This window comes from Chaetomium globosum, genomic scaffold (genome assembly GCF_000143365.1).
Source record: "Chaetomium globosum CBS 148.51 scaffold_1 genomic scaffold, whole genome shotgun sequence".
NCBI lineage: Eukaryota > Fungi > Ascomycota > Sordariomycetes > Sordariales > Chaetomiaceae > Chaetomium > Chaetomium globosum.
The window spans coordinates 4347244-4371570 of record NT_165976.1 but is presented as its reverse complement, the minus strand read 5'-3'; the positions used below and the strand labels follow the sequence as shown (position 1 = coordinate 4371570).

The following is a 24327-nucleotide window of genomic DNA, read 5'->3' as shown; positions in this document are numbered from 1 at the left end:
AAACCGAACCCCCGCAGCGTGGAACCTTCTGAGAACGAGTCCCGGCCGAAGCGCTTGCGACAAGGCGCGCGAGAGACAGGATGCCGCCAAAGTCGAGGTTCACGAGGCTAGACGCCTTTACGAAGACGGTCGAAGATGCGCGCATTAGGACCACCTCCGGTGGCATCGTCACCATCGTGTCGCTTGTCGTGGTGTTCTTCCTCGCCTGGGGGGAGTGGTCCGACTACCGTAGGGTAGAGGTGCATCCAGAGTTGATTGTGGATAAGGGCAGAGGTATGGCGCACCTCAGACATATCGGCAATACAGGAGGCTGACTTTTGGGGTTTACAAGGCGAGCGCATGGAGATCCATCTCAACATAACGTTCCCCCGGATTCCCTGCGAGCTCCTCACGCTCGACGTGATGGACATTTCTGGCGAGCAGCAGCACGGCGTTCAACACGGTGTGACAAAGACAAGACTGCGCCCACAAAGCGAGGGCGGCGGCGATATCGACACCAAGGCGGTTGCTCTGTAAGCCGAGCCGCTGCGCCTGCCCTGACCCCCCAACGGACAGCTGACATGTAGAAAAGGCACGCCCGGGACGAGGTTGCTACCCACCTCGACCCAAGCTACTGCGGTCCTTGCTACGGCGCACAGCCCCCGCCCAATGCGAAGAAGCCTGGATGCTGCAACACCTGCGAGGAAGTGAAGGACGCTTACGCGCAAGCCGCTTGGGCCTTCGGCAGGGGCGAGGGCATCGAGCAGTGCGAGCGCGAGCACTACAGCGAGAAGTTAGACGAGCAGCGCAATGAGGGCTGCCGGATCGAGGGCGGGCTGCGCGTGAACAAAGTTATTGGCAACTTCCACATCGCCCCGGGCCGCAGCTTCAGCAACGGCAACATGCACGTCCACGACCTCAAGAACTACTGGGACACGCCCACGAAGCACACCTTCTCCCACCAAATCCACCACCTGCGCTTCGGCCCGCAGCTTCCCGATAACCTGCACAAGAAGCTCGATGCCAGGAAGAACATGCGTGGACGATCCACCACCTTCAACCCACTCGACGACACCCCACCAGGAGACGGGACGACGTCAACTACAACTACATGTACTTCTTCAAGATCGTGCCCACATCGTACTTGCCGCTGGGCTGGGAGAAAGACGTGGGCTGGTTTCCGCGAGGAGCACCACGCCGAGCTCGGCTCGTTTGGCGCCTCGGCTGACGGCAGCGTTGAGACTCACCAGTACTCGGTCACCAGCCACAAGCGGAGCTTGGCCGGCGGCGACGACTCGGCCGAGGGCCACCAGGAGCGGCTGCACGCGCGGGGCGGTATTCCGGGAGTTTTCTTCTCTTATGTAAGTTTGGCTGCTCTGTTGGCGACGCAAATGCGTGATGATGATGATCGCTGACTGGTGATGTCTAGGATATCTCCCCCATGAAAGTCATCAACAGGGAGGAGAAGGCCAAGTCTTTCCTGGGTTTCATCGCTGGTTTGTGCGCGATTGTCGGTGGTACCCTCACCGTGGCGGCAGCCATTGACCGTGCTCTGTTCGAGGGTGGCGTGCGGCTCAAGAAGATGAGGTCCAAGGATCTTTAGAGGGGAACGGAATGTAGTGGGGATGTAGTTGTTATATACCGTGACTGCGTTTGTGCTGGTGTTGTTGGTGGCTGGCGGGTTTGAAGCCGCTTTTGGCTAGTACACAAGTTTCTTAGACTGCATTGGGGAGAGGAGTTACGGTTAGGCATAAAATATTTCGAGCCTTTATTAGCTTAGCCCTGTTCGTGTGTCGGATACCGTGGCCCATCTTGCTTGCGTGCCTACCATTCGAGACTCCGAAACCAGGACAATATGCTAACTCAACGCTCGTTGTTCAGAGCAAGCCCCTCGGCTACGGGTTTGTTCTCCGAAATAAAGCCAATAGGGCAGCAATGCTCGGCAATGGCATGAGGCTCTCGACATCGTAATGCGACATTACCAGTCGATAGTTTAAATTAAATGTCAAGCACTGCTGGTCATGTGGCCACTCAATCAACGGTCTGGACCCTGAAGATCGAAGAGTTCCACTCAGGGAACTGACCACTTGTTCTCCTTCCTCCTTCGTCCCAGCGAAAGCGTTGGAAAGAGACGATCCATTTCGAAGCGTCAGGGAAGGTCCCGTCTTTCTTCCCAGGAGGGTTTGTTTCGACAAAAGCAATTGGCTGAATGGTGCAATCTAACTTTCAGCCACCAAATGACCTGCACATGCAGGTCAGGTCTGCTCAGCTCCGCTCTCAGCGATCGTGGAGAACCCTGTCGCCGTCTGTTCGCTTCCGATTCGCGCCAACCGCTGACGGGCTGAGATGGGTAAGCTGCCGTCCAAGATGATGAACTCGGCATGTCGAGTCGTACACAGTTGACAGGTCACCCACCAGTTGCTGTTGTCTGTCGGGGAGCTGAGATCGGGATGGCGTTCGGGGGTTCTTGGGGGTCTTGTTTTCTTATTGGCCCGAGGTCTCATCCCAACTTCTTCTTCCGAGGGCAGAGTAATTTTGCAGGATCCGATGCCCAGCATTTGCAAATTCTTGTTCAGACGATCTCCCGTTTCTTGACGGAAGCTAATAACACATCGAGTTCATGCCCTCATCAAAGACCATTGCGCAAAGGTCCCAACGGCCCTGGAGCAACAGGTGATCGGCAAAACTAGTGAATTCCACGGCCTAAGAATGTCTGGACTTCTTGGGATTGCCGGGCTTGAAGCTTCGATTTCGAGCGGGGACCGACAAGTGCCGGCGATCTGTGATTTTGTTATAAATAACTACGGATAACTAGCTAACATTCATGTTCATAACGAAATCGCGATTTACCGAGGACGGTGTTGTTAGTGTTGTCTATGTTCGTAGTTGTAGTAAATACGCGAGGTTGATTGAACCTTGAAACTCGGATCCGTTTGCAGTTTCAGTGGTGCGAACGGGTCCGGCTGTAGGGCCATGCGGGCTAAAAGATGACGTCGTGTTTGTCGTCCCAGCCCTGCCACAGCATGGGCTGCAGCTTGTAGCCGACACCGTCTTGCGTCAAGTTGTCGAAAGTCTAGGTAAGTGGGCCACCACCAACAAAGGGCTTAAACAATTGCGCCAACTTTGCAGGCCGGTCCGTTGAAAAAAAAAACGTTGCGGAAAAAGGGGTCCCGTCCTGCACCCCATCTTTCGCGGCGAGGTGTGGCTGGAATTCCACAGCAGCGCCCGTTTCCGCCAGGAACGGTGCGGAGACGCTAATCCTTTCTGAGCTAGCATCAAGCATTTATGGAACATTACCTGCGTTAGCTTTGCCGTTTCAGGCCTAGGACATGGGAGTTCTTGTGGGTGAAAGCCCCTTGCCCCTGTCTGGCCATGCTTACCCACTTCCCCGTGTGCCCCTGTTTCTCCCCTTCCTCCTCGGCCAAATGTGACTCTCCTCCGATTTCCTGTTCGCTTTTGCATGTCCTCGTCTCCCGTGTTTTGCGCAGAAACAACCACCTTCGTTCTTGTCGTCGTCGACATTCGCTCAAATCAATTCCACAATCTGCTCGTCCACTCGTTGTGCGCCGCGTCCTGGTTGCGGGTCTTCGTGGCTAAAAGTAGCCCATTGCCGACATAAAGATCGCTCCGCAATTATTGTCTCTGATGCACTGCTCACCCCAGCAACAAATCCGGCTTCGACCTTGAAACCGGCCACCCTCGTTGACAGCCCCTCCAAAAACCCGACAACGTTTCGACGAGTCCAGGACTTTTGATTCCACCATTTACTCGGAAGACGCCTTGCCTTTCGATAATTCCGCAAAGAACAACTCATCAACTTGACCGCCGTCGGTTAAGCACGCTTGACCCAACTCGGTTAATTCGTATGGTTGGAGTTGCACACCACCGCATCTCTGTTAACTACTGGTTGCGGTCTGAGTTGACCTCATATTTCCATGCGCGGCCGCCCGTTTACCTTCAACTCCCGTTGACGCTGTCGCCGCTACAGCTGCCCCTGGCGTCTCTTCGCTAGCGTTAGGGTGCCCTTTACAGCGCCACCTTCATAAACACGCCGACTCCCGAATCCCGATTCACGGCGGCTCGCGAGCCTTCCAGCTCTCGTGATCCGATACCGAACCTCGCCATGTCGCAACAACGGCCGGATTTTATCGACCTCCGGTCAAAGTCGCAAATGTCGGTTTCGCGACCCTTGCGATCGCCCCGCATGCATGTTGCCGGCGAAGCACCCCCCGAGCTTTCCCCCCTTGATGCCTTTGCACAGCAGAGCCGGCTGCTAGCCAAGCAATTAGAGGATAGCGCGAAGCTGGGACGGCGTATGAGCCGACTGCCCCCGCTGACTGTCGAGAGCCCTTTGATCGTCCAGGGCAGATCGGAATACTTCCGTTCCCTATCGCATGATTCCGCATCCGAGGACGAACACCCGCCACTCCAAAACGTCGGGCTCGGTTTGAAGACCGAGATAGAGGGAGAGCATGCCGACCGACCTCGGTCGATGCACCCGCGCTTGAGCCACGTCCCACCTACTCCTGACGAGTCCATCCCGGTACCAGCCGTGCCAAAGAACGTGGGGCCCGTAAAGCCAAGGCAGCCGAGTGATGCGGCTACGGACGAAGGCCTGTTCGGCATCGGGGCGCGCAGAGAACGGTCGCCATCACCCATGGGGGCCGCGCTTTCTAGGACGCAGACGGACGGGAGATCGGCGAACCAAGATGGTTTACCTCACCAATCACCCGTGCCCAGCGCGTCTATAACCAGCTCGCCCGAGCGAATCTCCAGAAACCCGTTCGATGCTGCGGGCCTTGTACCTCCCAGGCCAATGTTCACCAAGCGATCCTCTAGCCTGATGTCATCGCCCCTCGAATCAACCGACGAAGAAGGCATTAGCAATCTGAGCACATCAGTTCATTCTCTGGGCTCACGCAAGTTCTCATCCAGCAGCAGCGTTCTCTCTCCCGCCTACCCCCCATATCAACGTTCACCTTCAGTTGCGTCGGATGCTTCTGGGCTTCCTCGGCCGCAGTTCAACTTTTCCAGGCCTCTAAGCAGAGCAGGGACGCCGAGTTTCGATCCACCAGCACGTCAAGCGTCATCCGACAGCCAGGGTTCCTTTTTTCCTACCGACGATGCCGCCACCCCTATCAGTTTGACCAGCGAAACCTCGCGGGAAACCGCTGTCGACGACGATGGTGCGGGCGCGCCGTCTTACATTTACTCCAAATTTGCATTACCGCGGGGCAAAGCACTAAAGAGAGCGTCTGTTATCCTTCTCAATGACCCGCCCGCGCGGCCTTCGTTGGACCAGCCTGTATCGCCCACGAGCAACCCCCCCAACTTTCCCGGGATCGGGCAACTCCCGCCGTCTCCTCCCACTCGGCCGTCTAGCTCCTCGGGGAACCGCCCGTTTGATGCCGCCCGGCCGTCACAAGAACGGAGTAAGCTGAGCACCGACATGATGCGGCCAGCCGGGCAACCTTCTCCGAATCCCAGTAGACCATCGACGGAGAGCGCTCCCGGCTCAGAGGAGGAACAACGAGGGCGGAGCCTAGTTTCCCACTTGAATGACGCTGCAGCCGGGAAGTCCCTGGCGTCTACTTCAACCAGCGACTCGGCTAGCACTATCAAGGCCGGCAAGTCTGTGCACTCTGTCGTTCCCACCATGTCAGATTTAACGGCAGAGGAACATGTGAGCAAGTCAATTGCCCTTCACGAGAGCGGCGCTGTGCAAGAGTCAACTTGGCATTTGCGACATGCTGCAAAGCAAGGGCACCCCACTGGCATGCTTTTGTATGCCCTCGCGTGCCGACACGGCTGGGGGATGCGCCCGAACCCGCGGGAAGGTGTTGAATGGCTTCGCAAAGCCGCAGATGCTGTCACTCTAGAGATGAACGACGAAGAAGGCCAAGCCAAGAACGGCAAGGCGGTTGACGTCGCGGAACGCAAGACGCGCAATGCGCAGTTTGCGCTCAGCATTTATGAGCTAGGTGTGAGCCATATGAACGGGTGGGGTATCGAGCAAGACAAGATTCTTGCACTGCGTTGCTTCGAGATCGCTGCGTGTAAGTCACATGCACCAAGAGCCGGCTTGATCTAAACTGACGTCTCCAGCTTGGGGTGACGTTGATGCGCTTGCCGAAGCAGGCTTCTGCTATGCTCAGGGTATCGGCTGCAAGAAAGATCTCAAGAAGAGCGCCAAGTTCTATCGTGAGGCCGAGTCCAAGGGGATGAGCATGGTTGGCAACAGCTGGTAAGCCACCCATCTCTAGCTTTCATCCATCGTACTTTGGACGCTAACAAGTACCCAGGATCCACAAATCCAAATACGACGACGACAAGGACAAACAGTCCCGGTCCAAGTCGAGGTCGAGGAAGAGCTTATTCAGCCGGAAAAAGGATTAACACACGAGGCAGAACACACCCTCGCGTTATTTTGCGCCTACAACACAACGTCTGGACGATTATGACACATATGCATCGGCATGATATTACATACCCCTTTTGTTTCTCCGGAGTTTCTGGGAGTTGGTTTCCCAGAGGGGCATTTGTAATGCCTGGAAGCGATGATTATCACTGGACTATTGACGGGTTTCCTTTCTTGATACACTTCAAGCCTTGCGCAGGCGGAACAGTTGCGGTGGTTTACCTCTTCGTTCAATCTTTTTGGTTCGTTTCTAAAGCACATATTCATCAGAGGGTTGGGGCGAAAGGGGAAAACTGTACCTGGACTTGTACACATACCCAACTTGGGGTTTTGGAGAGATGCGGCTGGATGGGTGGCTTCCCGCTGTTGTACAGACGAGAGTTAGCGTATCAATCCGGGCCTGGACAGGAGTTCGTTTGGGGCGGACAAAAGTTCTTTGTAGATATCCATATTTATACCAGCCCAGCGTGGGCTGGAACGGTACATTTTTATCCTCGTGGACATGCAGAAATTGGCGTATGGCCGAGCGGGCATCCATCTTTGCGTTGATGTAGTGGTGTTGGCAAGCCGAGATTAAGCTCGAACTCACTGGGAGCAATGGGAGCAATAGAGACAATCGCCGTCACTAATAGTTAGATGGGGGCAAATCATTTCGGGTTGTGCATTAACCCGCGGCATCACGATCCCGCTATTTGTACAGCAACATATCTAGCCACCCGGACCGTTTGCCGAACCCCCTCCCCCCGTTCTCTCAAGCATACCAGGGCTAGACCACCACCTAGGTGTCCACCTCCATCTTGTCGCCGCCCTCCTCGGTCAGCTCGTGCACGCTGACAAACTTGCTCAGGTCCGCCTTGTGAATGATCTTCTCGTTGAGCACGGCGGTGGTGCCCTTGGGAAAGGCGTAGCTCTTGAGCTTCTGGGTGCGCTCGTTGGGCTTGATGTAGTTGCGCCGCAGCGTCGTCTTCTCGCCCGTGATGATGGCCACGTCCACGTTGCTGCCGGACCCCAGGTCGTTCCAGATGCCCGCCTCGATCGCGTCCGCGCACAGCTTGACCGCCTCGTCCTGCGTGAGCGACGCCTTCCACTGCGTCTCGAACACCGACATGGCCGCGAGCGAGCCCGAGCCCATCGTCACGTACGGCAGCTTGTCGGTCGACCCGTGCGCGTGCACCGTGAAGAGGTGCGTGCCCGTCGGGTCCACGCCCGCCACGACTAGGTAGGCCCCGATGTGGCCTTGGTAGCGGAACAGGTGCTGCTTGAGCATCGTCATGCACGTCACCACGCGGGCCTTGCGGCCGGTCGAGAGGGAGTGCAGCTCCAGCTGCGAGCTGATCAGTGCGGTTGTGAACTCGGTGTCGGCGGCCGTGCCCGCGCCCGCGCACCAGATGTTGGGCGCGATGTAGTGCAGCTTCTCGCAGTTCTTGTCGGCGACGATGGGGCCCGAGGTGGCTCTTGTGTCGGCAGCGATCTGGCAGGGTGGAGGCGGGGTTAGATGGGGGGTTCCTCCGTTCGCAACCTGGGATGAAATGGAACGTCAACTCACCACCACACCACCGTCGTATATGCACCCGACAATAGTCGTTCCTGTGCTGGTCGCCTTGGGCAGCGGCACTCCCCGGGCGTGTAGTGCCGCATTGCGGTTGTAGTTTGAGAAGTCGAAGCCAGGCATATTGGCGATCGTGCTGCCTCGAGGTCGGACAGCTGAATTACTTTGTCGGCGGTAGTGAGTGTGATCGGGGTTGGTGTGTGTTTTCTATTCACCGCGGGAGGGGACCTCGTTGGCGGGATGGGGGGTTGTGGTGGGTTGTTGATGGTGGTTGGTGGGAGCTGATGACGAGGCTAACGCTGCCTTCCCACTGAACGACAGGCGAGGCACAGGGCGGGCGGTTGAGCTCCCGTTGACGCGCCAAGGGGATGCTGCCTGACTCCACTGCAAGCGAAACCCACCAAGCTCAAGTGGTCAAGGCTCAAGGCAGGATGAAAATGGCCCAAGCTTCTCCACACGTGATAGTTAATTAAGAGCTAGCCAAAACGGGCAGCAATTCAAGATTCAGGGATCCATTCGCTGCAAGCAACGGGCAGGCAGAAAAATCTGGGTCGCGTCTGCTTCGAGCTCTCGAACGGCCATCTCGAAGAGGGAGTCGCCCAACCACCGCACAACGATCGAGCATCTGCTTTGCTTAATTGACAACTTCCCACGATCGCGCATTTACATCCCGACCCGTACCATTCTCGATACGACCGTATCGCCCAACATTCTTTTGCACAGGTGCATTAACCCAGCCACTGTTTACTTTTCAGCTGGCAACGAACTCGCGCCGGCTGCCGAAAGCCTGCATTCCGACTCACGATAACCACACCACCCGCCAATGATTAGACGCAAATTTTAACGGCCACGACCTCTCGCCAGAAAGAGGCAATAATAATCAACCATGGCCTTCGGCTTCGGAGGCGCTAGTAACGCCATGATGGGTGCTTCCGCCGGTGGGGTGGGAGGAGTGTCACAGGGAAAGGACCTTGAAGTGATCCAAACAGAGGTGATTACAGGCTCCATTCGCCGTTGTGATAGATGTTTTGTTGGCTAACGCTACCATTCTTAGGGCCTCGGATTTCTTTCTATTTCCGCCGATGCCAAAGTCCAGCTGACCTCGAAATGGTCCCCTCCACCTGCGCCCACAGCGTCGCTCATGAGCATCGCCTCGCGCAAAGGCCTGGTCGCTGCCGCGGGGCCCGATGCTATTCATATCGCCACTACCGAGTCGGTACGGAAAGCCTTCGAGGACGAGAAGAGTGGCGACAGTGAAGTGCGACCGTTCAACCCCCAGGCTAAGGTGCCGTTTCCGATTCGGATCTCTCAGCTTGCCTTCACCGCCGACGAAAAATACTTAATTCTCTCCGCCGAGCAGGGCGGCGGCCTAGCAGTGTACGACATTCAGGCGCTCACCCAGGGCGGCACACAACCCTCTTTCGAGCTCAGCACCAACCAGGAGACTCTCCGGGCTCTAGTCCCCAACCCAATGCCCGAGTCGGCTGGGCTTTGCGCGACCGTCACAAACAATGGGAACCTTTTTATGGCGAACTTGGCCGAGCGCAAGCTGGTTTCGGGATCGAGCGGGCCAACCTTGCGCTCACAAGTCAGTTGTACGGCATGGAGCACCAAGGGCAAGCAATTGGTTGCTGGCATGGCGGATGGATCCATCTCACAAATGACTCCTGACGGTGTTGAGAAGGCCCATATCCCAAAGCCGCCAGGCTTGGACGACTATCATGGTACGTCTTGGGTTTCCCTTGATACCTCATTCCCATACTAACATGAGTAGTTGCTTCGGTTACATGGCTCGAGAATCATGTTTTCCTCGTCGTTCATAACCCAACCAATGGTCAAGATTCGTCCGTTTTTCACCTCATCACCCGGCAACAACCCCCGGGCGGAACCCCTACATTCACCTTTCAAAAGCTCACCGACCCTGTCGAGCCCTTTGTGTCAGACAAGGCTCCTCACCACACCGTCCTAAGGCTGAGGGACTTCCCTCCGAATCTCCAGGACCTTCTTCTCGTGACCTCGACCGCCACTGAAGGGGTCGGCATTCTGTCACGATCCAAGAGTCCCTTGACGACCGATAAACCCGCTGATGCGATCACCAATGTTTTCACGACGACAGAACTTGCGGACGATTCTAGGCGCGCGCAAGTGCCCATGAGTGAGGACATGACCGAAACATACCCGGTCGGAGCTGCGCTTGACCTATCAGGCAAGGACAAGGTATACAAGCCGATTCCAACTGACGAAGAAATCGAGCTCTCTCCTGGCCCGCTCCCGGGTCTGTGGGTGCTCAACAACGAAGGTGTCCTAGCAGCATGGTGGCTCGTTTACAACGAGTCCATCCGTGGAGGGACGATGTACCCTGGGATCGGCGGTGGTGATACCGCTGCTCCAACTCTCGCGGCGCCAGCGCCAGCGGCTGCTGTTCCCTCGGCATTTGCTTCCCCTGCTAGCAAAACTACGGCCTTTGGAACACCGTCCACTGCTGCGTCCGCTTTCGGGGGTACATCTACTCTAGGGACCAAGGCATCTTCCTGGTCGGCAGGCGGAGCTGCGTCTACAACCCCAGCATTTGGTTCCAGTTCCTTCGGTAGTAAACCAGCCGCGGCGGCGCCCGGTGCCCCCGCTTTTGGCGCATCTTCTTTCGGGAGTAAGCCAGCAGCTCCCGCCTTCGGTCAATCATCCGGCTTCGGTATGGGGGCCAAGGTCTCCCCTTGGGCGACGGGATCAACCAGTGGCGCGGCACCCGCGTTTGGCAAAAGCGCATTCCCCAGCTCTGGGGCAAGCCCTGGTAAAGTCTTTGGCAGCGGCGCCGCGGCGCCCACGAGTGGTGGGTTCGCTACATTCGCCGACAAGGGCGGTTTTGCAGGCCTAGGTGGTGGCTCGGGTGGGTCGAGCATCTTCGGATCCAAGCCTGGTGCTCCCTTGACTTCGAGTGCCCCCGAGGTCTCTATGGATACTGACACAGCCTTTCCGCCTCCGTCTGCCAAAACTGATAAGCCCGCGCTTGGAACTTCACCTTTCGTCCTCGGAACCACCTTCAAGGCTGATAAGTCTACGGCCAATGATAATGAGAAGCCCAAGGAGGGTGCAGGCAAGTCCCTGTTTGGGAGTGGATTCGGGCTTTCACTGGATGATTCGTCCAAAAAGCCGGCTGTCGCTGTCTCCAAAGATATGGATATGGAGAGCACCACGCCGCCTCCCGTCGAAGAGAAGCCCAAGTCGATCTTTAGCCCGCAGTCCACCACCCCAACGAGCACACCGGCCCCCCAGAGGATTGACTTTAGAAGCGCAGCACCAGCCGGTGGGTCTAATCTTTTCGGCTCCAAGCTCCCTACCTCCAGCGGCATGTCCAATATCTTTGGAGCCCCTAAACCGGCCACTTCAATTTTTGGCACGCCAAAGGTCAAGCAGGAGGACAAGGACAAGGCAGATTTGTCCAAGATTCCGGAGGCGCCTCTCCCGCCCGATGCTACTAGTAAGGCGGCCTATTATTTGAGTTCTTCATCGTCGGGATCGGAAAACTCACCTACAACAGTCTCCAAACCGTCGGCCAAAGCAGAGGATGCACCCCTACCGCCCGATTTCTTGGGCAAACCTGCGCAGAGGGAATCTGTGCCGGAAGCTGCGCCGTTACCTCCGGACTCCATTTTCGCCAAACCCAAGCCCGAACCAAAGAAAACAACGCCCCCGGTTACTGACGACGCGCCCTTGCCCCCCGATTTCCTCGCCAAGCCACCGCCGAAACAAGCCCCTGCCTTGCCCGCCGTGCCTGATAGCGCCAGTGACCACGACCTATCCGAGGAGGAGGAAAAAGAGGGCGAAGTGGAAGAGGAGGAAGAAGAGGGCGAAGTGGAAGAGGAGGAAGAAGAGGGCGAAGTGGAAGAGGAGGGAGAGGAGGGGGGAGAGGAAGAGGAGGAAGGCGAGTATGAGTCAGAAGCTGCCAGTGAAGGCAGCGGCGTCGATGTTGCTAAGGACCTCAGCCCGACGATAGGGTTTAGCGGTCAAACACCCGGAGCTACACCGCACAGTTCGTTTGGCGGGATGGGCGGAAAGCACATTCTCGACTATTTCACGCACCGAAGCAGAACAAACGCGACCGTTATTTGGCGAGATTAGCAGAAACGCGCCTCCCTTATTCCCCAAGCCGGCCGTGCCGCAGAGCCCTCGTTCGCCGAGCCCGATACGAGGCCAGCAACGCAGCAGCCTTCTCAGGCCCAGCGAACCTGGCCGGTCCTTCAGCTCCCCAGGGGTGGCATCGCAACTTCTGGGTAGAAAACCCGTGGCATGGCAGACAACGCAAGGTTACAGCACCGGTCAACGCCCTCAAGTGGATCCGAATGTACAAGCACAGCGGAAGCTCGCAGAAAAGATGAGGGCAGAAGAGCAGGTGCTCGTTGACCCCCAAGATGAGGGTATCCAGCAGATTCTGCAATCAAAGCTCGAGCCAACCCTCCAGATACACGAACTCTTTACGGTCCAATCCCAGTTGGAGCCGCTGAACCCGAGCCGTGAACAAGTACCCGCCGCGTGCGAAGCGCTCTGGAGAGACATCAACCGCATGATCGACGTCCTCGGCTTCAACTCACGATCACTGCAGTCATTCTTCTTCGGCTACAGCACACAATTTAAGCAGGGGGGCCGAAGTACGGCAGATCTCGAGAACTCGGACGACTGGGTGCTTGTCGAGGTCGGGAGGTTCGGCGCCTTACTCAACGACGAGCCAGCACGTGGCGCGAGGGGCGGCGTCCTAGACGTCGAAGGCGTTGAAGATGCGATCAAGGGTTTCGCCAAGGATCTCGCCAAGCTCCGGCGCGAGGAGGAAGACATGCGCAAGATCATCGTGCCGTACATCGATCTCGGAACAGCTCGCGGTCACCAGATCCTGGCTCTTCAGCGCGGAGCAGGCGTCGCAGCAAAATGAACTACGCCGCTCCTAGCGCACTTTCTCCCAAGCTCTTCGTCGAAACGGAAGAAGCCCTCACAATGCTCCGCACCCCGCATCGTCTTCGGCGGGTGGCGCGTCCGGCAAAGGCCCTGTCCCCACCGTCGAGCCATCATCCGCACTAATAAATCGGAATGACAGCATGCGGAGAAGCGCAGCGGCGACGTCGACGTCCTCGAGAGCCAGATGCGCCGTCTGCGCATGGGCTCTGTCGGCCCCACCACCCCCGGCGGCCCCCGCAGCCGCGAGGGCTCCCCCTTTGCCACCCCACAACAACAACATCAGCGTAGGTCGCTGATGCTGTCGTCGCCCGAAAAGGACGGCGGCAGCCGCATGCTGCGCGAGTCGATGGCCAGCTCGATCGCGTCATATGGCGGGAGGGGCGGCACGCCGTCGTCGTCGTCGCTGGCGTCGCCCAGGAAGAAGACGAGCATGTACAGCCAGGAGGAGAAGGCCGAGTTGCGCGAGCGCGAGGCCAGGAGGAGGGGCGTTCTGCAGTTGCTGAGGAAGAGCTTGGCAAAGGCGGGGCCGAATGACTCGAGGTTGAGGGATGATGATTGATGGGTGATGGTGGTTGTGCCCAGGATGGTTGTATAGGGTGGGGCCCGGGGGGGGGGGGGGGGGGGGGGGAGGATATTAAACCCCCGGAGGGGGGGGGGGGAATTTATATCTTTGAGGGGGGGGGCGGGGCCAAAAAAACCCAAAATTGGGAAGGGCATTTTTTATCCTTGGGGGATTATTATTAAAAAACAATTTCCTACCAAGAAATTGGACTTTAGCCCCGAGGCAAGGCCTCTTTGAGGTTGGCCCCTCCTTGTTTTCTTATAACCGGGGTTTAACCCCCCCAAAAAAAAACCCCAGGTTTATTCAACCGTACAACATCACTTAACCGGCCACGGCAAAGGATAGACCAGCACCGCGAGCACGGGTACAAACCATATATTCTCATCTTCGCCAAAGCCACCAGAACCATATCAAACCCGCCCAACACCCGAGACACCGCCGGCCCTGATGACCCCCATCCATGTAGCAAATCTTTAGCGATACATATACACAATAGAGCACAGATCCCTGAAACCCAAACTGTACCGCCCAATCAATACCCATCCCGTCTTCCCACCATCCCACGCAAATCCATCCATTCAGACGTCAACTGGCTCACCCACCCTTAATCAATCAATCATCATTCCACTCATCCCCGCCCCGCACCCCACTCGGCTGGGTATGGGTATCCTTCTTTTGCTGCGCCGACGAAGCCGAAGAGGCGCCGGGGGCATCCAGATCCTCGTCCTCGTCCAGCGCCAGGGCAAGCTCGTCCGGATCGCGCATCTTGGCGTCCGGGTCTACGGCACCCGCCACACCACCATCCTCATCATCGTCCTCGTCCAGCGCCTGACCACGCTCGCGCTCGTGCTCCAGCACGCCCTCGTCCGCGCTGATGGAGATGCCGCGCGATCCCCACTTGGGGCGCACCCCGCCGCCGCCGTTGTTGTTACCGCCGTTCTGTTGTTGGTGGTGGTTGAAGCCGTTGCGACCCAGCGCGGGGGGCACTCTCCTCGTCGTCGGTGCCGTTGCCGTCAATATCGCGGGCGAACTGCTTGTTGCCAAAAATGCGGCGCAGGAGCCAGCCCCGCGAGAGATCGTCGGCGTCGACCACGCCGCCGTTGCGCAGCTTGACGCGCTGGCGCGACCAGTACACCCAGGCGAAGTCGAGGTAGAGGGCTGTTTGGATGACGCCGAAAATGACCGAGATCGGGTTGGGCTTCTTCATGTTGGTGTCGAGCTCCTTGAGGATCCAGTTGAGCAGGTAGAGACCGCGGTAGGAGCCGAGGAAGACGATGTAGAAGGAGGTGATCACGGTGGGGATGGTGGTCTGGCGGAGGAGGAGGAGCTGCGGGAGGACGCAAACGGATTCGAGGACTTGGGAAAAGACCCAGAGGTACTGTTGGTTATGAGGGTTAGCGAAGGGAGGGAGGGCGAAAAGCGGGGGACTAGAGAGGATAGCGTACCTCTTGGAAACTCCACCAGTCATCAAAGATGAGCATGACGAAGGGCGATAGGAACAGGCACGCGGCGAGGATTATGGCGCTCAGCTTCCAGGCTACCTCGCGCTCGCGGGTGCGCGGATAAATGAACCGGATGATCCCAATGGTGTAGAAGGACGAGAGTAGGTAGAAGACCTTGAAGAAGTAGTTCCATGCGTAGGATTCTCGAAAGAGATCGGTGTACCGGGTAACGAAGACGAGGGCGTAGAACAGCTGTGTCAGAAGGGAAACGCCTGCGCAACGATGCGCGTTAGCATTATCCATTTAGTTTCCAGAGAGAGGGGCGGGGCGAACAAACCCTCAGAGCTCTTGTTTCGGTGGATGGAGAATATGAGGATGCATTTCGCCGTGATGTGCGACATGTCGGCCGCTATCCTGAAGATCTACCCGCTGCTGTCAGCTGCGGTCCGGTCGCAAGACTGTCGTGACCATCCCACTCACGGTCCACGCCATAATTGATTCGGGGTAGGCACTCGGGCCCAAGCTATCTGGTATGCGGGATGTTGGGAGAAGGGTTCGTTCGTTGGGCGGGTGGTTATGATGGCATCACTGGGGACCCGCTCAGGGCAAGCTGAAACAGGAAGCCACCTCGTGCTGAGAGTCGCGATAATCTATCGTTGTTTACTAAGGGCCGCGGTTTCCACGCGGAAATGGCCAAATAACGTGGTTGACAGCTCGCGTTAATGGGCGTGAGAGTTGCGCATCGATGCTTCGGCCTAATGGGGGTGTTTGTTGCTTGGTCCGTAACTGGAACACGAAGTCCAGGGTCGAGACAAGTTAGGCAGTCGGGGCTGGAACAAGAGGTGGGTGCTTGTTCCGTGGACATCGCCAGCTGGTAGCAGCTGCTTCCGTTTGCTCAGGGTTAGGGTATCAGACTGAGAGTTATCATCATCGCCAGCAAGTCCTGCATTCAGCCGATGTGACAAGTGAACTTCTCCGTTCATTATTTACACGGCCTCATTAAGCAGCTCAACAACTAGAACAAACCATGAGATGTCCGGTGCGCCGAAACCGCCTGCCCAATTTGGCAGTTGCTTGCTCCGGGAACCGGGCCAAGCCCGGTCTCAGTGGAGCATTTCGGTCTCGGGCCCGGGCGTGCCGGGGCGTCGGTCCTCCGTCACAATCACAACACAAAACACGACAACTATTTATTGGCATGACGCCAGTAAGTATATAAAACAATCTCAAAGTAACGAAAACGAACAACTATGCGGAGGTCACCGAAGACCAGATAAGTGGGCCGGCGAAGTTTTCGCGATGGCGATCGCAGTTGGGCCGCTGAGGGCTACGGGCGATAACGCGGCGTATGCCACGAAGGGCGACCTCGAGGAGGTTAAACAAATGCTCCGGAACATTACCGGGGGGCGGAGGAACACCCGGGGGACTGCAGAAGCAACGGTCCTACGCGGACGTGGCGGGTAGCCACCAGGCCGCTGGAGGCCGCAGCCACTGGCCAGCTGCGGGACCGCCGATTACACGAGACCTGGCGGCATAAGGCGAACGCATCTCTCCTTCAACTAGACCTCAAAGGGGCCTTCGATAGGGTACACCACGGATGGCTCACAAGGACCCTTAGAGAGCTGGGGGTCCCGCTGTGGACCCTTAGATGGGTCGATTTGTTCACCGCTGGGAGGTCGGCAAAACTCTGGTTCGATGGGACGATGTCCGAAAGCTACGAGGTGGCCGCAGGGGTTCCGCAGGGGTCCCCCCTCTCCCCAATCCTCTTTCTTCTATTTATCTCAACACTCTACAAGAGGCTCGAGGCAGTAAGGGGGGCAATCGTGGTAGGGTTCGCAGACGACACCAATATCCTAGCCGTAGCGGAGACGACGGAGGGTACCTGCGGCATCCTAGCGGAGGCCTGGGGACACTGTGCGGGCTGGGCAGCAGAGAGAGGTATGGAATTCGAGCCAGCGAAGAGCGAACTAATCCACTTTTCGAGAGCAAGGGCCCCGATCGAGAAGACCCTAACGATCGAGGGGGTAGAGCTAAAACCAGTTGAGGATGCTAGATTCCTTGGGGTTTGGCTCGATAGGAAGCTGAGGTACCGCGCACACCTCGCGGCGGTGAGGAAGAAGATGAAGACCCAGATCTGTGCCCTAACAAGGCTCGCCGCAAAGACGTGGGGGTGTACCTTTCGTGAGGGCGAGGGAGATCTACTCGAAAGTGATCCGCAGTGCGATCGCGTATGGAGCCCCAGCCTTCCACACCCCTACAGAGGTAGGGGCCCCCCCCCGCGGGGCCGCAAAGGAACTCGCAAAGATCTAATCGGAGTGCCTCAAGGTGGTCGCTGGGGCCTACAAGGCTACCCCAATACGGAGCTTGGAGACAGAAACCTATTGCCCACCCATCGACCTGTACCTCAACAAGAGGCTACTTGCCTTCGAGGATCGGGTTAGGATATCAGAGGAGGCGAGGCTAATCCGCCAGACCCCTGCCACAATCGCTGCGACCCTGCGGCGGAGGCGCAGAAGGGGGAGAGGAAGACCTCGGCGGGAGATAGCCGATATAGCAACGGCACCAGCGGAAAAGGGCTCAGGCGAATGGAAGAAGAGGTGGGCACAGGAGTGGGACCCCCTCGAGTCAAGGCCGGAAAAGGAGGAGCTAGAGCCAGGGTCGACCGGCCCAGTACCAAACCACAAGAAACAGCTCGAGAGGTGGATGGAGGAGGCAATGAGAAGGGAGTGGATTGGAAGATGGGAGAGTGAGGTAGCTAGGGTGGTCGCTAGGAACCCGGGGCGGGCCCTCGAACCGGCCGATGCGACCGCGCGGTTCGACGCCTCTATCATGAACCGACACCGGTCGAGGGACCCAGCCTGGGAGCCATCGAAGGCGAAGAGTACCCTCCTAGTGCAAGCGAGGACCGGGAAGATTGGGCTTCGAGGGTTCCTCTTTACTAGGAGGGTCCCCGAGGTGGTAACGCCGGGTATGCCGCTGCGGTATGGCGCGCGAGACATTCGAACACCTCGTACTCGAATGGAACGGAGCCGCAGATAAACCTCAGCCCTGGCCAGACGACGGCGCAGAGCTACTGGAGTGGCTAGATGACATGGAGAAGGCTGCCATAGTGGTGGGGTGGGTACTTGGGCTGGGGAGGCTGAACGAGTTCCGGCTGGCGGTAGAGCTGGAAAATGAGAACAACGAGGAGGCTCGCGGCGGGGCCGAAGCGGAGTAGCAGAAGGGCACCGATGGAACAGAGGTTACAACTCACTTTATCTATTTCGTTACTTTGACCTCGGAAGGTGGGTGAGCCCTTTCGAGGAGATGGATCCACGGGGTAGCGGCGAGGCCGCAGCGGAGGTGCGGAGGTTTTCATCCAGCTTAGGCATGGTTTTTCCTACCGAGTTAATCGCTGAGGGACCGCATGTACTTAGTACCTAGCGTGGTAAGAGAAATAATAATAACATATGAAACAATCACAGCCAACGTGAGAGATCCGATAAGTCCCCGCCCGTACCGGATGAAAAGACTGGCATCTTCCTCGTCGAGACCAGCGCCGTGCCGGAACAGCTTGCGAACGTCCTCATAACGGCCCTGCTTCTGATACGTCAGGGCGAGGTTGGTGACGCCAATGAGTGCATCCGGATGATCCCTTCCCAGCGTCGCCTCGCGCGTATGGAGGACTTGCTTGCCCAGCTCAACAGCCTCAACTAGCTTGCCCCTGCATCGATAGATAGAAGCCAAGTTGCCCCTAGTGAGGAGTGTCTGCCGGTGGTCTTCGCCCAGGACATCCGCCGACAATCTCTCGATAATCTTGGCGTCCTTTTCAGCAACTTCCAACATGCCGAGCTTCTCGTACACCCAGACCAGGTCGCTCCAGCTCGTGAGTGTTTCTGGGTGGTCTTGTCCCAGTGTTGTCGAGAGTTGCGCTGTCACCTGCTGCCCGAGGCTCTTGGCTTCAGTCAGCTCGCCCTGCTCTTGGTAGATCAAGGCCAGGCTAATCTGGCAGCGTAAGGTATTGGGGTGCGTCTCTCCGTAGGTTTGTATCTTGGCCTTGACCACCTTTTCCGCGTATTCCCGGGCCTGCCCAAACATGCCTCTGTCACGGCAAATTAACGCCAACGTCAGCAGGGTGTCGGCAAGGTCGTAGGTGTTTTCGCAAAGGCTGGTTTTCTCTTCTTCTTCTTCTGAGGCCGCCGGCAAGTTGTTCTTTTCCCGATCTTTCCGTATTTGCGTACGTTTCTCGTCAATGATACTCTCGACGAGCTCCTGCGCGAGCTCGTGTTTGCCAATGCTTCTCCACACTTCAACGCGCGTCATCTTGCGATCCCAAGTATCCGGCAGAGCCAAAGGCCCGAGTTGAGTCGAGGCTTCAACCACACTCTTGGCCAGCGCCTCCGCCTCTGCCCACTTGCCCACGTCCAGGTAGAACGCTACCAGCGTATTCTGGGCGATCAAACCTCCTCGCTCGTTTCTCCCTTCGCTTTACCTGAAAAGCGCCTGACAACCTCCTCCCCGCGACGTACCGCCTCTTTAGAATTGCCGACCTCGAAGTATGCCCGCGCCGAGTTGTACATGCTTTCGAGAGTCTTCGTGTCGTCCTCTCCGAGCCGCTCCTTACGGATCCGCCATGCTTCGTCGGCCCACTTCTCGGCAAGTTTGACGTTTCCTACGTCCATTTCGTACGAAGAGGCATTATGCAGGAGCGTAGCTCTCGCTTTCGCGGTGTCGTCATCGAGGACCGTGTTGAGCTCGACAGCAGGGGCGGCGGCGTCAGCGATGGCGGCGCCGGTGGCCTTGAGCACAGCTCTGGTGTGAGAGCTAAGCTGCCGGCATAGATCTTCGTCCGAGTCATCTGCTGGTGGATAATGAGCCGAGACAGCTTTAAGAGCCTTCTGAGCAGCATGTGTGGCTTCCTTGCTCTCCCTGGTCCAAATCGAGCTGAATAGATGAACCAGAGAGGGCATCTCGTAGACGTCATCTTTCTCCTGCGACTTCGAGCGAGCCAGAAAGCTGAAACGCAACAACGGGCCAACCACATCGTTCAGAAAATCTGCCTTCCCCGCACCCCGTTGTAATAACAACTTGGGAATGTTATGTCTGTCTAAGAAGCATATCATCTGGAGCAGCTCGACGGCTCGTGGGTTCCGCTCTTGGAGGCGCTTGAATGACAAGGTCCAGGAACTCATGACGGACCACGGAACGTCGGTTTTGCGTTTTCCGTTGACTTCTGTTGCCAATACACTGGCGAATTCGGTCTCATCGTCGAGTACGTCAAGGTACTCTGGTACTGTGCAGGGGGTTTCCGAGATATAGGTGGCGGCATGGCTGATGGCCAGAGGAAGGTACTCTAGCTTCTTGACGAGCCCACCAATATCTGCGTTCCCGACCATCTCTTCGGGCACCTTCTTACGAAGCAGCTCCACGGCATCGTCGCTGTCTAGTGGCGGAACCTGTATCGAGACGGAGGCTCCGAGACCTTTCCCAGCTTTGGCATCACGAGAGGTGATGAGGATGGAGCCGTTGCTAGTGTCGGGGATATAATTGACCAAACCTAGGTCTGATTAGGACACCTCCTTCGTAGGGTATCAGAGGGCTTGACCCACTCTTGCCACGCTTTCCAGCCCCAGTCACTCTTTCGGTGAAGAGCATGTTGGCGTCGTCGTTGCCGTCGAGGATGAGCAGCCAAGGACTGACCAGATCATTCTTCAGCCATTCAAAAACGAGGCCCGGTATATCGTCCATCTTTGCATCATCCCAGCCGGGTATCTCGGCACGTTTTGCCAGTGCATGGTACGACTCGAGGAAGGTCTCTTCGTTTTTCGCGTCCACCCAAAATACCCAAGTATCTGGGGAATCCTGGCGCAGCCGAGCGACGTATTCTACTACGATTTGTGTTTTTCTTTTTCCTCGAACTCGGTCAGCAGGGGGTTTAGTGGGAAAAGTAGTGACGGTCTATTACCCTACACCCGGTAGTCCGACTAGGGCAACTCGGGGATAAGACGAGGTATCTGTCGGTTGAAGAGATGCTTCGATTTCTTCGAGTATCAACTCTCTCCCAATAAAGTCATCGTCCCTTGTAAAGGGCACATTGTCAAAAGGGTTGCCGTTGATGACGAGTTTTACTTTGCATCAAAGAGGAGTAAGTAACTCTTGCGCCGCCACGCCCACTCGCTCAGTTCGGTATGTCTGCTCTTACCTACCCGGCCGTCGAGAATGTACTGCTCGATCGATCCATTGTTGATGCCTATTTGGGAACCGTAATTGCGGCCGGAAAGCTTTACGTAGACTTGGGGGCCCCCATCTTTCGTCTTTCCGTCGTTCGCCGTCTGGTTTTTCAGACCTTTTTGTGACATTGCTACGGAGACTGCAGCAGGAACGAGCAGAACGGTTAGAACTTTAGTTGGGAGAGACAAAATAATTCCGCTCGATCCGTTCCAATTCCATTTGGCTTCCGTCTTGGTCACTTTCAATTTCAATGGAGCACGCAGCACCGCAGCATGCAGCATGCATTCAGCTTCGTTCCGCAAATGGAACGATCTCACTGCACAGCTTGCAGAAGCTGAAGGACGAGTCAAGGATTATCCAACCAATCAAGCAACTCTGCCACCCTCTGGCAAAAAAGCCGTGGGATTTCTGAATGGCTTTCTTTCCGTTGTTCGGCTTATTTTTTTGGCTAGAGGGTATGTACATGCGTAACCTCGTTCCCCTGCGGTACAACCCAACCTACCCCCTTCCCAACCATCACCCCCGAGGTTTGACCCCGCCACCGAGGTTGACACCGCCGTTGATGGTTCCGTCATTGAACCCGAGCTGAAACCCTCCAATATTATCGCCTTCAAATTTCGCAACCTTCTTTGCCTCCTTCTCCACGTCCTCTTCCTCGGATAGCTCTTCAACCCATTCTACCAAAACCCGCGAGATGCGTCGGAAATGATCATCCTCCGCCGTTGCAGCCCTAGCCATGGCCTGGTGGGAGGTGGCTAGACGGGTTGGGCTGGGTGCTCCGGGGACCTTGACCGTGGCCAGGCTTGTGATCACCTCGCCCGAGACGGGGCTCGGCTTCCCCTCATAAAATACGGCTACCTCAAGAGTACCCTTCCCGACAGAAGTCTTGAACCCTTTGGAGATTGCCGCCAGCTTCTCCGACTTGGAGAGGTCATCTTCCAACGAGCCGTCGGGGCTCCCCCCAGTAAGCCGATAGAACTTGTTCCCTGTTTTGGCCCAGAGAGCGGCGTCGGTATGGAAGGGCGTCCCCAGCAACGCCATCCGGTGTACGCACTTTGCAAGTAGCTTCTCGGCTGGCCTACCCTCTTCTGCCTTGACCAGGAACTGCATCATGGTGTAAGCGCAGATTCATATTTCGATTGTAAGCCAAGAGGAAACGAGGGGACGGGTGAACCACTGACGTTCTCGACAACCACCCCCCCAATGCTGTGAGCGACGAAGATTACAGGCCTGTTGGTCTTTATTCGGTACACATCAACGTCAGCCGTTGTCACGGGTGTCTTCAAAACAGTATAGTTTGTTGTGCGCTGAAACTGACCGTCTTCGAGCTAGCACGCACGCTTCGGATCTCGTGGGAAAGGTCATCTGAGAGGGCGTCTATTCTGTTCTCCTCCTCGGTAGCCCAGAAATCTTCGAGCTCTACATCGTAGTCGTATGCGATAATGCGGGCTCGGGGGGTTAGGTTACCGAGGAAGCTCTCAGGCCAGGCGATAGCCTTTCCCTCGGCCGAAACGTGAGTCCATGCCTGTAGTCCCTCTTCACGCCAGCCAGGGACTAGTACAATGCTGCGCAGAGGTCAACTCGGCGTCGTTTCTGTCGGGGTAGCTTTTCTACATACTCGACGCAGGCATCGGTAGGGTCACGGACAATCTTGGAGCGCATTCTGGGTTTGCTTGGGCAGTAACAACAACTCTGGCTTGCCTAATAAAAAATGGGGGTATGAGTTGGTTTGTTGGCGAATATATGTAGGTCTCTCGTCCATCGCGGACTTTCCAACAAGGCTGCCCACAGAAAGCTAAGAGGTCGTATACCAGCCAATCTTGCCCTATGGCTACAAAAGCCGAGGCCCCCTCATGCGGGATGGTTGATGTTGCGGCCGGTATGCATGGCTGCATGAAAGCTGAATACTCCGCCATTCGATGTAACCGAATCTTCCAGCCTTGCCATGTATCTCGACATTGCCCCTCCATCACAGCTTACTCGCCCTCCTCCTTCCTGCCCCTCCTTGAGGGGTTGAACGAACGAAGGACCCTAGTTAAGATATGGACAAGGGAGCTTCCGGCCCTCACCGAAGCCCCACGTACCTTCACTACTCGGCACTTCTCCTCCACTGTGCTCAAAATGGCCGAAGCTCTTGGTGTTGCTGGCAGTATCGTCGGCATTGTCGCCACCGCCCTCCATGTCATCCGGAAGGTAGTGGACGACGTACGGAACATTCACGATGCCCCTGACACCCTCAAGACCCTCCAGTCCGACCTAATCCTCGCGGACCGCGCCCTCGAGTCGCTTCAAGACATCGACGAGCCGCAATGGGAGTTCCTCGGCGAGGCCGTGGTCAAGCATGCCGAGATCACTATCGCGAGCTGTTCCGAAGCATGCAACACCTTCGGGGCTGCTCTGAAGAAGTGGACCAAGCGGTCCACCGACGGGAAGCTCTCATGGCGTGATAGGGGCAATATCGGCTTCTTCAACCAGAGTCAGATCAAATCCATGTCGCAGCAACTGCAGAACTGCCACACCATGATCACCTCCATGGCGAGCACGGCCACTTTGTGAGTTTATAACAGCTTTACGGCCTTTAAACGCAACATGACTAACACTAAACGAAACAGACACGGCTCGCTGAAAAACAATGAAACCAGTCAGAGAATCGAAAAGACGCTGTCAGAAAACCTCGACCAACTTACGAACATGATGGCCGCTTTGAATAGCCGTGTTGTTGAAACACAACAGGCTGCGGCTGCCCCAGCCCAGCAAGTGGAACAGCCTCAAGAAGCGACGGAAGCCGCAGCGGATGTCCTCGCGCAAATCAGGGAGGAGAGTAAAGCCCTGGCGGCTTCGCGTCAGCTTTACGAGGACCTTCTTGAAAGAATCCAGGAGGCTGCTATTGAGAGTCAGGCGGAGAGAGCTCGTGGCCGTGGTTCTAGGACGGTTAAGATCGAGTTCAATGGCCGTAACGACCGGGGACTGCAGATGGGGGTGAATGAGGGCACTATGAACAACCTTCGCTTTGGATAAGCATGGCTGTCGTACGTGGGACTCAGGTTGACGTGAGAATAACAACTGGTATCAGTGATGCGGCTAGAAAGGTACTATCGAGAGTAGTGTAGCGACGGTGGTTTGACTAGAAAGGCAAACGCTCCCCTTCTTTATGAATTCCCCATCAAGCCATGTGGCGAGAGATACTTCTGCAAGTGCCGGAACAGATCGTTCCTTGAGTCAAGAA

At 56.8% G+C, this 24327-nt stretch overlaps 9 protein-coding genes across 9 annotated transcripts; 5 read left to right on the top strand and 4 right to left on the bottom strand.

Moving 5' to 3' along the window:
* Positions 1–80: 80 nt before the first annotated feature.
* On the top strand, positions 81–1582 carry CHGG_01420 (uncharacterized protein; the record flags this gene model as incomplete). Its single annotated transcript, XM_001220640.1, has 4 exons — positions 81–273; positions 332–512; positions 572–1340; positions 1409–1582. The coding sequence occupies 4 exons, from the start codon at positions 81–83 to the stop codon at positions 1580–1582; spliced, it is 1317 nt and encodes a 438-aa protein (XP_001220641.1).
* Positions 1583–4102: 2520 nt separating this feature from the next.
* On the top strand, positions 4103–6375 carry CHGG_01419 (uncharacterized protein; the record flags this gene model as incomplete). The annotated part of the gene is made up of 3 exons (XM_001220639.1): positions 4103–6035; positions 6085–6223; positions 6282–6375. 3 exons carry the CDS (start codon positions 4103–4105, stop codon positions 6373–6375), a joined length of 2166 nt encoding a protein of 721 aa, XP_001220640.1.
* An 800-nt stretch (positions 6376–7175) lies between these two features.
* Positions 7176–8069, bottom strand: CHGG_01418 (proteasome subunit beta type 7 precursor; the record flags this gene model as incomplete). Its single annotated transcript, XM_001220638.1, has 2 exons — positions 7176–7868; positions 7944–8069. 2 exons carry the CDS (start codon positions 8067–8069, stop codon positions 7176–7178), a joined length of 819 nt encoding a protein of 272 aa, XP_001220639.1.
* A 763-nt stretch (positions 8070–8832) lies between these two features.
* CHGG_01417 (uncharacterized protein) lies at positions 8833–13449 on the top strand (the record flags this gene model as incomplete). The annotated part of the gene is made up of 6 exons (XM_001220637.1): positions 8833–8889; positions 9001–9670; positions 9787–11973; positions 12029–12791; positions 12884–12959; positions 13030–13449. The coding sequence occupies 6 exons, from the start codon at positions 8833–8835 to the stop codon at positions 13447–13449; spliced, it is 4173 nt and encodes a 1390-aa protein (XP_001220638.1).
* A 615-nt stretch (positions 13450–14064) lies between these two features.
* On the bottom strand, positions 14065–15295 carry CHGG_01416 (uncharacterized protein; the record flags this gene model as incomplete). The annotated part of the gene is made up of 4 exons (XM_001220636.1): positions 14065–14482; positions 14586–14830; positions 14898–15166; positions 15232–15295. 4 exons carry the CDS (start codon positions 15293–15295, stop codon positions 14065–14067), a joined length of 996 nt encoding a protein of 331 aa, XP_001220637.1.
* An 895-nt stretch (positions 15296–16190) lies between these two features.
* Positions 16191–17930, top strand: CHGG_01415 (uncharacterized protein; the record flags this gene model as incomplete). Its single annotated transcript, XM_001220635.1, has 3 exons — positions 16191–16265; positions 16391–17153; positions 17266–17930. The coding sequence occupies 3 exons, from the start codon at positions 16191–16193 to the stop codon at positions 17928–17930; spliced, it is 1503 nt and encodes a 500-aa protein (XP_001220636.1).
* Positions 17931–18278: 348 nt separating this feature from the next.
* Positions 18279–21229, bottom strand: CHGG_01414 (uncharacterized protein; the record flags this gene model as incomplete). The annotated part of the gene is made up of 4 exons (XM_001220634.1): positions 18279–19319; positions 19400–20399; positions 20476–20755; positions 21073–21229. The coding sequence occupies 4 exons, from the start codon at positions 21227–21229 to the stop codon at positions 18279–18281; spliced, it is 2478 nt and encodes an 825-aa protein (XP_001220635.1).
* Positions 21230–21617: 388 nt separating this feature from the next.
* On the bottom strand, positions 21618–22763 carry CHGG_01413 (uncharacterized protein; the record flags this gene model as incomplete). Its single annotated transcript, XM_001220633.1, has 3 exons — positions 21618–22205; positions 22420–22626; positions 22716–22763. 3 exons carry the CDS (start codon positions 22761–22763, stop codon positions 21618–21620), a joined length of 843 nt encoding a protein of 280 aa, XP_001220634.1.
* A 459-nt stretch (positions 22764–23222) lies between these two features.
* Positions 23223–24119, top strand: CHGG_01412 (uncharacterized protein; the record flags this gene model as incomplete). Its single annotated transcript, XM_001220632.1, has 2 exons — positions 23223–23653; positions 23714–24119. 2 exons carry the CDS (start codon positions 23223–23225, stop codon positions 24117–24119), a joined length of 837 nt encoding a protein of 278 aa, XP_001220633.1.
* Positions 24120–24327: the final 208 nt, after the last annotated feature.